This window comes from Nicotiana tomentosiformis, chromosome 7 (assembly GCF_000390325.3).
Source record: "Nicotiana tomentosiformis chromosome 7, ASM39032v3, whole genome shotgun sequence".
Classification (NCBI taxonomy): Eukaryota; Viridiplantae; Streptophyta; class Magnoliopsida; order Solanales; family Solanaceae; genus Nicotiana; species Nicotiana tomentosiformis.
Genome location: NC_090818.1, coordinates 3,367,950 through 3,380,545, shown reverse-complemented (window position 1 = coordinate 3,380,545; position 12,596 = coordinate 3,367,950). Strand labels below are relative to the sequence as shown.

The following is a 12,596-nucleotide window of genomic DNA, read 5'->3' as shown; positions in this document are numbered from 1 at the left end:
GAAAACCCTCTAGATTCAATTTAAGATTTGGAGGCCGAGTTGTTATCGGAATTGAATAAAATTGGTATGGTTGAACTCGTATCGGAATGGGCGTTCATATTTTATAACTTTTATCGAGTTCCGAGACGTGGGCCCCACGAGCAATTTTTGGGTTAAATTTCGGGATTTTGTAGAAAATTTATATTTTCATATAGAATTTATTCCTACAATTTGTATTAATTGAATCTAATTAATTATGAATATATTCGAGCCGATCGGAGTCGGAAAATCGAGGAAAGGGCATACTACTTGATTGATTAAGCGCAGTTTGAGGTAAGTATCTTGCCTAGCCTTGTGTGGGGAAACTACCCCTTAGGATTTGAGTCATCTATGCTGATTGTAGTCTGTGTACGCGAGGTGGCAAGTGCGTGCTCAGACTTATTTGTGGAAAGTTGGCCTTTTAGGATTCTTATGTCCTTATATTCACCATGTATGATGTTGTTCTTGATACGCTTGAATTCTTATTTGTTAGTTTCACCTTTACATGCTTTGATTAGAGATAATTGCTCTAGGATTCACTCTTATTGACTATTTGACCCTTATTCGACGTAACCAAAGATTTTACCTCTTCTATCGACGTGCTATATTTTCATAACTGCTTATCTTTAATTGAAATCATTATTTTCTCATCCTATAATTGTTTAGTCTTAATTGGAGTTATGATTATCTTCTGTTGCATATCCCTACTTGAATTGTTGAATATTCCTCGTAATTGCTCAAACTCAAAAGGAGTTTAGATAACCTATATCTTAGTTGACTTGCCATTATTTGGAACTATTTGACTCGTGTCGGCTTCTTATCGTTGACTTAAATATTGTGGAATCGTTGCTATATTTTGTTTTGTTTTTAATTGTTAAGTTGTTCTCCTTGTGCCTAGCATTCTTCACTATGGTTATTCCTGATGAAAGAGTCTACCGTTCTTGTGATTTAAGTTCTTGAGTTGATTTGCTCGTCGTACCTTGCATCTTTGTCATTGTTGCTTTTGTACTTGTTGTGGTGATGTACGAGGTTTCTGTCGTGTTATAGTTGTTATCTCTGTTGTTTGCATTGCATATTTAAATTGGGACTACGGACGTATTCCGGGGATCCCCCAGCACTGCATATTTAAATTGGGATTACGGACGTATTCCGGGAGATTTTCCAGTACTGCATATTTAAATTGGGACTACGGACGTATTTCGGGAGATCCCCCTATCTTGCATATTTACTTTGGGACTACGGACGTATTCCGAGAGATCCCGCAGCACTACATATTTAAATTGGGACTACGGACATATTCCGGGAGATCCTTCTGTCTTGCATATTTAATTCGGGACTACGGGACGGTATCCCGGTAGAATCCCCTGTGGTTATATCTGTGTTCGGAACTGCTAATATTTCATGCTTAGGTGTCGGAGGGTGACTTATACTCGAAAGATATTACTGAAAAAGTTTATACGGACCTACCGGAATTGTTAAAACACTAATCCGGGTCTGTTTGCTCAAAATGTTGACTAAAGTCAACTCAGTTGAGTTTTTAAAGCTCTATTTCACATTTTAATCTATTTTTCACATAAAAACTTTTTTAAAAATTGTACGGACTACGCACGCAAGCCGAGGAATGATACATGGTGCTTTTTGAGGTCTTAAAACACAGAATTACTTATTAAATTTAAAGATAACATTTTGGGTCATCACAATAATTAATTAAAAGATTTAATTATTTGATTTTAACATAAAAAATAATTTATTGTATGTTGATTCAGATATTAATATTAGTTCATCTCTTGTTTTTAATATTTAATCTTAATTATACTTTTATCCACCATAAATTTTATTTTTAAAGAGTAAAAGAGTGATATGATATTTCACTTTTAGATCTTTATGTCTGTAGAATCACTAGTGGTATTGACTCTTACCAACCATTTTTTTTCTTTTTCTCATACATTTATATTCTTAAATATTTTCTTAGTTGTTGTTTAATAATTGAGTATTTTTTAATATTAAATAAAAATTTGATAAAAAAATATATTATTTGAGTAAGAAAATAGTTCAAATATAATATAAAAATATATTATCGTGGGATTTTTTTTCTCAATTTTAATTCTTTATGCAGTCCATTTAATATTACTTTTATTTTATCTTGGTATTGGACATTATGGAGTGGTAGTGTATTGCCAATACGAAGGATTCTTATGAAATTGATTTTATTAAATCTTCCTACATATTTTTAATAAGAATTTAATAGATAAAATTTTAAATATTAAAAATTAGTATAGAAGGTATTGTAGTCTAAAAAATAGGTAATTACAGTTATGTCCTTCCCCGATGAGTTCTTCCGTTTAATATTTTAGGGCTATTTTGGTATATTAATTTTATATTTATGCTTTTATAATAATATAGGTTCTCCTTTTTCTAAATGGATTTGGACAATATAATACATTCTCAAATTAAATTAGTAATAGGACATTATAATACGTTTTCAAATTAAATTAGTAATAGAGATTTTTAAGATGTATATCCTAAAAGTAATAAGATTACATGACTAAAGATATTTACTTGTTCAATTTTATATGAATTAGACAGCCCGAAAGTAATTATACTAATAGGATTCCTAAAGGAAATCATGTAGGATTCCCAACGTGTAGTATTATATCCTAAAACTAATAGGACTATAAGGCTAATATCTAGAATTTCAGTTATGTCCTTTTATTATGAGTTATTATGCTTAATATTATAAGATTATTTTTGTAAATCGACATTGTATTCATGATTTTATAATAAAGGAATTCAGTGTCATAAAACGAAATCCGGAGGGAGAGCTCTAAATCTATTCAAAAATTATAATCGTAACACCAGTGGAATTGCTTTTTAATTTCTTTACTTTCTTTTCCACGAGTAACTCTCATAATCGGAAATTAAGTGTAATTTGCATAGCATATAATTCAATTTTTTTTTTTTGTTTCTTGCGTTTCTTTATAATAAAAATTTAAAGCGATCATAAAAGATGAGATATAATATTTGAAAAGATTGAGTTCTCCTATTTCCGTCAGTTTTCTTACTTTATGATATTTATTCTAAATTACTTATTTCATCTTCGTTTGATAGATTACATTAGTGATATTATGGAATATTAATTTTAGTATTGAAACTTTATTTTTCATTATGTTAAAATAAATAACGTACATAGAGAAATTGAGCTAGGAAAAATAATTATAATATTCAAACCATAAGTGAAGTGTTGAGAGAGATTGCTATAATTATCAATGAATATTATGATATACAATTGTATTTAGTCAGTTAGTGGGTATCAGATGTCCATTTTATTTCATTAAAGTCGATCTTAAGCATCTTTCGGTTCAATTACGTACTAATTATTCTGTTGGAATATCCATTTTAGATTTCAAGAAATATTTGTGCAAATTTTAATCCAGATATCCCTATTTATTTATTTATGCTATATGATATCCATGTTTTTCTCTTCACCAAGATTCGCATATCCTTTAAAAACTTTAATTCGAAGACCAAAAAGTAAAGAATAGGTAGATATTTACTTGTTCAATTTTATTTGAATTAGATAGCCCGAAAGTAATTATACTAATAGGATTCCTAAAGGTAATCATGTAGGATTCCTAACGTGTAGTATTATGTCCTAAAACTAATATGATTACTAATATCTAAAATTCCGGTTATGTCCTTTTATTATGAGTTATTATGCTTAATATTATAAAGTTATTTTTGTAAACCGACATTATATTTATGCTTTTATAATAATATAGATATAGATATAGATAGATAGATCTCATATCATATTTAAAACTACATGTTTCAAAGGTTTTTTATTTATTTATTTATTTAAAGTTTGTGCTTACTTAAACACTATTGTGTAAAGTGACAAGGGTGTATATATTTCTCAAAATTGGTTTCAATTAAACTATAACTCCATATATTCTCGGATTCTTGTTTTCCACATTTGTCAACTTACCCATGATTGAAGTTCGAAACTTTAGGACCCAGGTGAAGTTTGATTATGAGGTGGTTAAACTTTAAAAATTTCGGTTATTCTTTAAAATAGGGTTCCTAAAAACAATAATTTGTACACTTCACTCATTTGTCTTAATTTACAAATAAAATATTGTAAAAATAGAAATAGCACGAGGTAGCCGCTTGTGATGAAAATATTTAAAACATAGCTAACTTTTGAAAATTATTAAAAATATAATTACTTTTTAATAAGTAAATAAATTTAGAACAAAATAAGGTCTAACAAGGAGAACTTAGACTCTACTAAGGTCAACTTCAGACTCGAAGTTTGAACTGCATTCGATTCAAATTTAGACCTTCGCGTGAAAGTCAAGTTATTAGCAATAGCTACTACTACTTTCGACATAGTTTCTTTTCTTCTTTTTTTAAACTTGTTTTGAAATTGTTTTTTTTTTAGCCGGACTCTATGAGATTTCACTAAGTAAGTTGTTGTTGCATAAAGTTAGGGTATTGAAATTTGAAAAGATGGTTAAATTTTTTGTAAACTTCGGCTATTCTTTAAATAGCGGTGCTAAAGCGACTATTAGGTAGAAATGACACCATGTAGCCACTTTACAGGACTGCTATTTAGGAATTAGTCGGTGCGTCCTAAATTTTAGTTTTTTAGGATAAAAATATCTTCAATTGTCCTGTATTTAAGAGTTTTAGTTTATATTTTCAGGATAAAATAAGTACAGACTAATTTCTAAATAGCATAGAATGACTATGTGTGCACTTGGCCCGGCTATTTGTGCACTTCCCCAGGAACATCAATACTCGGCCCAAAATGTATCCGGACAACGTGCGGCCCTAAAATGAAAATCGAACGAAGCCCACTATTTCCAATTATCAAACTGTAAGCAAAACAATGTCTTTTTTCAGTTGAATGAATACTAAAACCCTACACAATACCCAGCGCTTCTAAACTGAAACTGAAGAAAAAATGGAGCTAAACCTTAACAAGAGGAAAAAGCAAAAGATTGAGAACAACAACAAAAACAGTAATTCAGAGGTTTTCGCTTCTTGCTCTTTCCAAAGTCTCGGTCTTCACCCTACCTTATGCGACCAGCTCAAAGGTTTATATATATATATATATATATTCTAGCTGGAATTATTATAAAGTGCATCTTTTTCGTGTTAATTTTCGAAAGTTATTTAAAAAAAAATATTTTAGGCTTCATTTTTAATGTAAATTTGATAACAGAGAGGCTTGGATTCGAGGCTCCAACACTTGTTCAGGCTCAAGCAATTCCTGTTGTCCTATCCGGTCGACACGTGTAATTTCTTTACTCTTTGATATTTCTATTCAATTATATGATGGATGTGTTTGTATTTTGATTTCAAGTTTTGTGTTTCTTAATGTTAGAATTGATTTTTAGGATTATTTTTAATGAATATGGTGACAGGCTAGTGAATGCGGCTACTGGAACGGGGAAAACTGTAGCTTATTTGGCTCCAGTCATTCATCAGTTGCAGAAGTCTGATCCCAGGATTCAGCGAACCGATGGTACTTTTGGTACGTGTAATATTTGCTTATCGAATCTGAAAATAAAAATGTGATTCTCATTAGAGCTTAAATTATGTGCATTGACGATGTAAAAAGTATTTACACAATCAGGTTACTTAAAAAGTAATTGTACGTGTCTCTATTTAAAAACATTGATTTGTAACCTAGAATAAAGGGCAAGTAACTTGTTATAACAGGTTAAATTACACTGATGGTGTAAAAACTTCATTACCCTGTAATCATCTTTCTCATTATTAGAATAGCTGTGATGGTATTTAGGCTAAAGCAAGTGTTTGCTTTATAACAGGTATAAGAAAATCACCTACCTGCTTTTATTTCTCTTGTAAATTTTGGTGATTTAATTCGATTTAACTGATGTATTTGGGATAGCGTTGGTTCTTGTGCCAACGCACGAATTATGCATGCAGGTGTATGAGATCTTGCAAAAGTTGTTGCACCGTTTTCACTGGATTGTTCCTGGCTATATTATGGGAGGGGAAAACAGGAACAAAGAGAAAGCAAGATTGCGAAAAGGTTGGTGCATTTTATTCCCTTTTTATTCGTTGTCCTTGTAAATGAAAGTAGTGTTTTGCTTTTAGACAAAAACTTCTCCTTGTCTGTTTTTTCCAAATTAGATTGCCTACATTGCTCGCATTTGTTAGCTACAGTAACGGATGACTTTCTCAACATTTTCAGTGCTTTTGTATAGTGTTGGTAGTACATGTTCTTGCATCCTGACCTCTGGTCTGATTTACTTTAATAACTTAAAGTCAGGTGTCTTGCTATAGTAGAAAACTTTTTCATGTTGCTTTTATTCTAGCTTTTTACTTAAATAATGCTGAAATTGGTGCTGATGAGCAGAAAGTGACAGTTCCATAGTAGGTGCTAGGATTTCCTTTTTGACCAGCACCAGATTGCACGCATTTTATTCTTCTTAAAGATATACAATGTTGCATAATACAAGGGTTACAGATGGATTTACGATGATTCTAAACTACTTTAGTCTTCGTTTTTTTGTTTTAGGTTGGATTTTTAAATTCTTTCATATGGTAGTGGCGTAGCGCCAAATCTTACAAATCTGTTTTCATACTTGTAAGTCTAGTGAGCCACTCTCTTGGCTCCAGGCCCACCCTTCGTCCTATGAGTTATTTTCTCTGCTCTGAGCTAAATGCTACCTACTCTTTCTGCTCTATGCTCTCTACACCGAGTACTTAGCCCGTCGTGCCACTATTATCCTTTTGGGGTATTGCTGTATGGTGTATAATATTAATCAGCGTTCTCTGTAGTAATACTACTGGAGAGTTTTTCTCATCTTGATTTGGCAGCATTTCAAAAGCCTCATCATAATGCTCATTTCTAGGTATATCTATTCTTGTTGCAACTCCTGGACGTCTTTTGGATCACCTAAAAAACACATCATCATTCTTGTACACGAACCTGCGCTGGATAATTTTTGATGAAGCAGACAGGTATGTCTATGCTTTATCTCTCAGTGGACATGCTCTCTTACTAAATTCATATCCTAAACCCCTCAATTGCATGTATGCCTTTGTAGAATTCTGGAACTTGGATATGGTAAAGAGATTGAAGACATACTTAATATTCTGGGCTCTAAACCACAGAAACCTGTTGGCAAGGATAACGCAACTTCACGGATTTCTGAGGTTCAGAGGCAAAATTTGCTGTTATCAGCTACATTAAATGAGAAAGTAAATGAGCTCGCTAAAATTAGTTTAGATAACCCAGTGATGGTTGGGCTTGACCAGAAAACAGAGCTACAGTTAACTCAGCAAGACATGGAACCAATGGAATTTAATGGGAAGGATATATTAGGAAAAGATGGCAAACTACTGACTTCTTCAACTGAGGAATATAAGCTTCCGACTCAGTTACTTCAGCGATATATAAAAGGTATGATTAGGAAGTATATATTCGTATATTACCCTGATTACTTGCTGTATGATCGTATTATTCTTATGGTGTTCTATTCGCAGTTCCCTGTGGTTCTCGGCTTGTAGTGCTTCTTGCAATTCTAAAACATCTGTTTGAGAAGGAGCCTTCCCAGAAGGTAAGGCAATTCTTTAGTGCCAAACAAGCAATTTTGACTTGTAAAAATGGTAGTTATATCATTCACTGGCATCAAGCTTGAACATGTTTTACTGTCAGAAGTTGAGCATATTCTACATTTGTACCTGGTACAGGTTGTGGTGTTTTTTTCAACATGTGATGCTGTAGATTTTCATTACTCATTGGTGAGTGGATTTCAGTTGCTCCCTCATCGGCAATCAGACATTGAAGACAAACAACTGTTTTTGAAATGCAACACACTTCGGTTACATGGGAATATGAATCACGAGGACCGAAGAACTACATTCAATGCTTTTAAAACAGAAAAATCAGCACTTCTGCTGTCCAGTGATGTTGCTGCTAGGGGCTTGGACTTTCCAAAAGTTAGGTGTATTATACAGTATGATCCTCCAGGAGAGGCGACTGAATATGTGCACCGGTGAACTCTCTCTCCCTCTTTCTTTCCTTTTAAATTTTTCGATTTAAAAACATTGGACAATAATTCACGTTCGGTCCTGAAAAAGGTTCACTTTTCTGACTTAAAAGGTGACATATCCTTTATGTACACCTTTTTTGTGGTTGCACATATTTCTCTCACTCTTTTCCAGGTATCCCAAGTTTCCTAGTGCCATCAAGGAAATCAAATTTCCTTAAGCCAGAAGCACTACCAAGTCTGGAGTAATTGAACACACATCAACACCTCAATAATTTGTTTTCCAAATTTGAGTAGTGTGCTTATTCTGGATTTGTGGTTTGATGTTAGTTATATCATAATGCAGGGTAGGAAGAACTGCCCGCATAGGTGAAAAGGGAGATTCTTTATTGTTCCTACAGCCAGTTGAAACTGATTACTTGCATGGCTTGGAGAAACATGGGGTGACTCTAACAGAGTATCCCCTTCAGAAACTTTTGGATAGCTTTCCATTGTTTGGTATCAAGTACCACCCGAAGAATTTTGTTTCAGTAGACACGCATCCCTGGGTTGTTTCTCTGCAGAGAGCATTGGAATCCTTTATATCATCAGAGGTATGAGAATTAGTCTTATTTATGTTGAATTGCTGATTTTATTTTTCTGCTTCTTGCACAGTTAGTTAACGAATCTCATCAACATGGTACAGCAGAGCTTGCATTTCATTTCATTTTGGCGTACCTATCTGCAGTTGGAAGTCCAGTTTCTTAGTTTCTAGATATATATATAAAATAAGTTTCTTAAATTCTATTATTTTCATCCTTCTGGTTGTCCCTTTTCTATTGTGTGCTATTGCTAGTTGACATTACTAAAACGCCTTAGGGTGAAGTGAGGGTTGAAAACAACTTAAAACGCCTATTTGGCATGAATGATCTCTTGGAACTTGTTCTCTGTAGGGTGAAGTGAGGGTTAAGCTTGTACAATGTATTCTACCATGGGGGTATCTGCTTCTCTTTTTGTTGTTTGTGCAAATTATCTGAATGCTGTAAATAGTTATACTGAAATAGGCTTCGTTTGGTTGACGATTTAGAGCTCTATTGGATATTTGATTTGCTTCCATTTATCTTCCTCTAGCTCATTATGATCCCGGTCTTAAAATTAAATTGTGAGAATTGCCCACATTCTGATGGGATTGCAACACTTTTGGATGAAGGTTAACATTTGATGGCTCCGCATGCTATTAATGTATTACTGTAAATTGTAATACCCTTTTTAATGCTTAGAAAGCTGATAATTCATTAGTTGTATCTGAAAATTGCTTCGGCCGAGTAGATACACCTCAACTACAGTATTACTCAAGTAAGACGGAATAATTTTTTTTATATACTTCAAATGATGGATTGCCTCGTCGATGTTGTCAGCTAAAGATGAAGAAGATGGCACAAAATGCATTTTGCTCATGGGTTCGTGCATACACTGCCCATCGTGGTGAACTTAAAGGGATTTTTATGGTGAAGAAACTTCACTTGGGGCATGTAGCAAGAAGTTTTGCATTGAAGGAACAACCATCTTTGGTTAATAAATCGCTCCAAAAACAATCAAAGAAGAGGATGAGAGATCAGAAACATAACAACATATCGAAAAAGAGGAAAGTTTCTAAAAGATGATGAGCATTGAGGATGTGAAACGTTTGTTCTCAGATAACCTTGAGATATTGGCTAGGATATGTACACAAGATGAGCATTGAGGATGTGAAACGTTTGTTCTCAGATAACCTTGAGATATTGGCTAGGATATGTACACAAGATGTTTCTGTCTAGCATCTTCAGTTGCCCTGCCTCTCTACCGGCTACGGCTGGAGCAAGTAGTCCGATGAGCTCGTGTATTCAGTTTTGCTGAGGAAGTTAAAACCAGTACTAGTTGCTCTGGTTTTGAGATTGTGCTGGCAGCTTGCAAACATATGCTCTTTCTGGTGAGAATGTATCAGTTGTATTTAAGACAAAGTTCTAACTCTAAGCAGGGTATTCATAATATTAGCATTTTAATTATACTAGGAAATTTTTTGTATACTCTAGGAAACTTTGTACCCAAAATCTTCAAGAACTAAAGTTGAAGCACTAATAGTTCATCTGTATTTATTAGTTGTGTGCATGGATTGTGTTCGTTTTATGCCTAAAACCAAAAATGAAATCAATTTAGCGGATTAACCAATAGTCTGGAAATTTCACGGTTCCTGGCTGGTTTTGGTTTGGTTTGGTTTGATTTGATTTAGTTCATTGGTGTTTTAGAATTCTTCTCCTTTGCTTATTTTAGGGAGAGTATAAATTTTGAGAAAAGTACATGTACTATATGAACCCTACTTATCCCTTCTCCTTTAATATTTCAAGATTTATCATCTCTTATCAGTTAGTGTGAATTATTGTTGAGAGTTATGACAAAACGGCCTTAATGTAGTGGGCCATAGGGCCTTAACCCCTACGAGCTGAGAGTCAGTCATGAGTCAACCAACACAAGAGTCGAGGCCCATGGGCCCTAGCCGTGTGAATCTATATCAAAGTTACGCGTTGACGGTTCGAAGTCCATAAAAAGCAATGAGGTGTGGATCCACCCACGTCACGTGAATGTTAGAGATCTTCCTAATAGGCAATGATCGTGGTATCCGGATCAGCTTGCGTGCCTTCAACTAGTTTCACGGGTTACTTGCTATGTTCCATCAGTACATGTACATGGTAACTCTAACCAACAAGGTTTAGATAGATGAGAAGAAATAACCTAGTATTTTTTTATAATCATGATGCCCGGATCAGGTTGCGCGACTTCGACTAGTTCCATGGGGTATCTGCTATTTTCCATCAATACATATACAGTGTAACTCTGACCATTACCAAAGTTTGGACTGATGAGAAAAATCACCTAGTGTTTTTTCATAATTATGATGCTCGGATTAGCTTGCGCGACTTCGACTAGTTCCATGGGGTATCTGATACCTTCCATCAATACAGGTACAGTGTAATTGTGACCACTACCAAAGTTTGGACAAATGAGAAGAAAATCACCTAGTATTTTTGACTCCATTGAGATTTGAACATGAGACCCATGGTTATCCATTTCATTAATTACTTGAACACCCTCGAGTGCTAATGGGCCCATAAATTGTGGTGGGCCTTTGTCCATTAATTAGGAGGCCATGCACTCGTGACTTGACCCACTTAAACTCCTCATGTTTGCTTGGCTACTTCTCTAGTATATCTCGTTTTCCAACTCCAACTCCTTTTGATGGATATGCTGAAAATTACAAAGAGGAATGAAGAGATGTAACATATATAGTCAAGTCAATGTGGTTTCTTTCATTAGGCCGAATACGCACACAGCAGACAATGACATCCAGCTAATAGCACTAAACTTTTTGGTGTTCATTGCTTTAAGAAAAATCCTATGTACCCTCTTTAAGTGTATTTCTTGATAGTTTTGTCACGTATGTTTCAAAATTTCATTGATACTTTATTTAATGTTTAATCTTAAATCATTCTCTTAATCAAATGAGTTAAGATATTTAAATGTATATTGCTGAGACATGTGCATAAAAGAGATAGTCTTTGGCTTTGCAATCGAAGTGAACTGATGAACTTAGTATATAAGTGTCCTCCCACCCCGCCCAGAGGCGGATTCAGAATTTAAAGCTTATGAGTTCGGAATTATAATATTTTTAAGTTACTGAGTTCTAAATTAATAAGTTGTACATATTCAATGGATTTCTTAAGACAAATACATGATTTGAACAAAAGTTACTGGGTTCGGCCGAAACCGCACTCTACCTCCCACCAGGGGCGGAGGGAGAGTAGAACCTCTGGGTTCGGCCGAACCCAGTAGCTTTGGTCCAAAGCATGTATTTATTTTAAAATATTCATTGAACATGTATAAATTATTAATTTAAAATACAGTAACTTAAAAGATTTAGAATCTCGAACCCATAAATTTCAAATCCTGACACCGCATTTATCTCCCACCCATCCCCTCCCCCACGTGAAGGGCAATAATAGGAGGAAAGAGGAAAGTGTTGAGAAAGGAGTCAGGGGAACAAGTGAAACAGAGTATTTTGTTTAGGTACTGTCGGTGTTAAATGCAATATGGGAATTTTACCATTAACAAGCAACACGGCCGACTCTTTGCATGAAAACAGGGTATAACATAATATTTGGAGAAGTTCCCTTCTGGCCATGCCCTTGTTTATTGCCGTCAATTTCGTCTACTGTTTTTACCCCCTTTACTTCCACACATTCTGTCTGCTTTCTGTCCCTTTTGTATATAAATATTATCCCTTGTTTTTACACATTAATCTTATACAATTGGTTTGCTGTTGATGGAATAGAATTTAAGTTTTGTGTATTAATAATGTATATACTTTCCCACCACCACCACATTGAGAGCGTTTTACCACCGGCTTAGGATTTTCTGGAGCGACGGAGTCAGAATTTTCATTAAGGAGTGTTAAAATATATAAAAATAAATATACGAGAAAATTAAGGGGAGTCAACATATAATATGTATATGCATATAATATTTTTACCTGCC

At 34.1% G+C, this 12,596-nt stretch overlaps 1 protein-coding gene across 2 annotated transcripts; it reads left to right on the top strand.

The window, feature by feature from the left end:
• Positions 1-4,918: 4,918 nt before the first annotated feature.
• On the top strand, positions 4,919-10,175 carry LOC104089442 (DEAD-box ATP-dependent RNA helicase 17). 2 transcript variants are annotated; one of them, XM_009594341.4, is made up of 10 exons: positions 4,919-5,117; positions 5,246-5,318; positions 5,448-5,557; positions 5,939-6,082; positions 6,909-7,017; positions 7,104-7,459; positions 7,543-7,616; positions 7,750-8,054; positions 8,395-8,641; positions 9,446-10,175. In XM_009594341.4, exons 1-10 carry the CDS (start codon positions 4,985-4,987, stop codon positions 9,689-9,691), a joined length of 1,797 nt encoding a protein of 598 aa, XP_009592636.1. In that variant the 5' UTR covers positions 4,919-4,984; the 3' UTR covers positions 9,692-10,175. The 2 variants fall into 2 exon arrangements, with proteins under 2 accessions (XP_009592636.1, XP_033510251.1); XM_033654360.2 differs by lacking the exon at positions 4,919-5,117 and having other exon boundaries at positions 5,977-6,082.
• The last annotated feature ends 2,421 nt before the right edge of the window (positions 10,176-12,596 follow it).

Coding starts and splice junctions, on each gene's coding strand:
- LOC104089442 (XM_009594341.4), top strand. CDS start 4,985: ATGGAGCTAAACCTTAACAAGAGGAAAAAGCAAAAGATTGAGAACAAC. Junction 5,319..5,447: donor GTCCTATCCGGTCGACACGT/GTAATTTCTTTA, acceptor ATATGGTGACAG/GCTAGTGAATGCGGCTACTG. Junction 7,617..7,749: donor AGAAGGAGCCTTCCCAGAAG/GTAAGGCAATTC, acceptor TACCTGGTACAG/GTTGTGGTGTTTTTTTCAAC.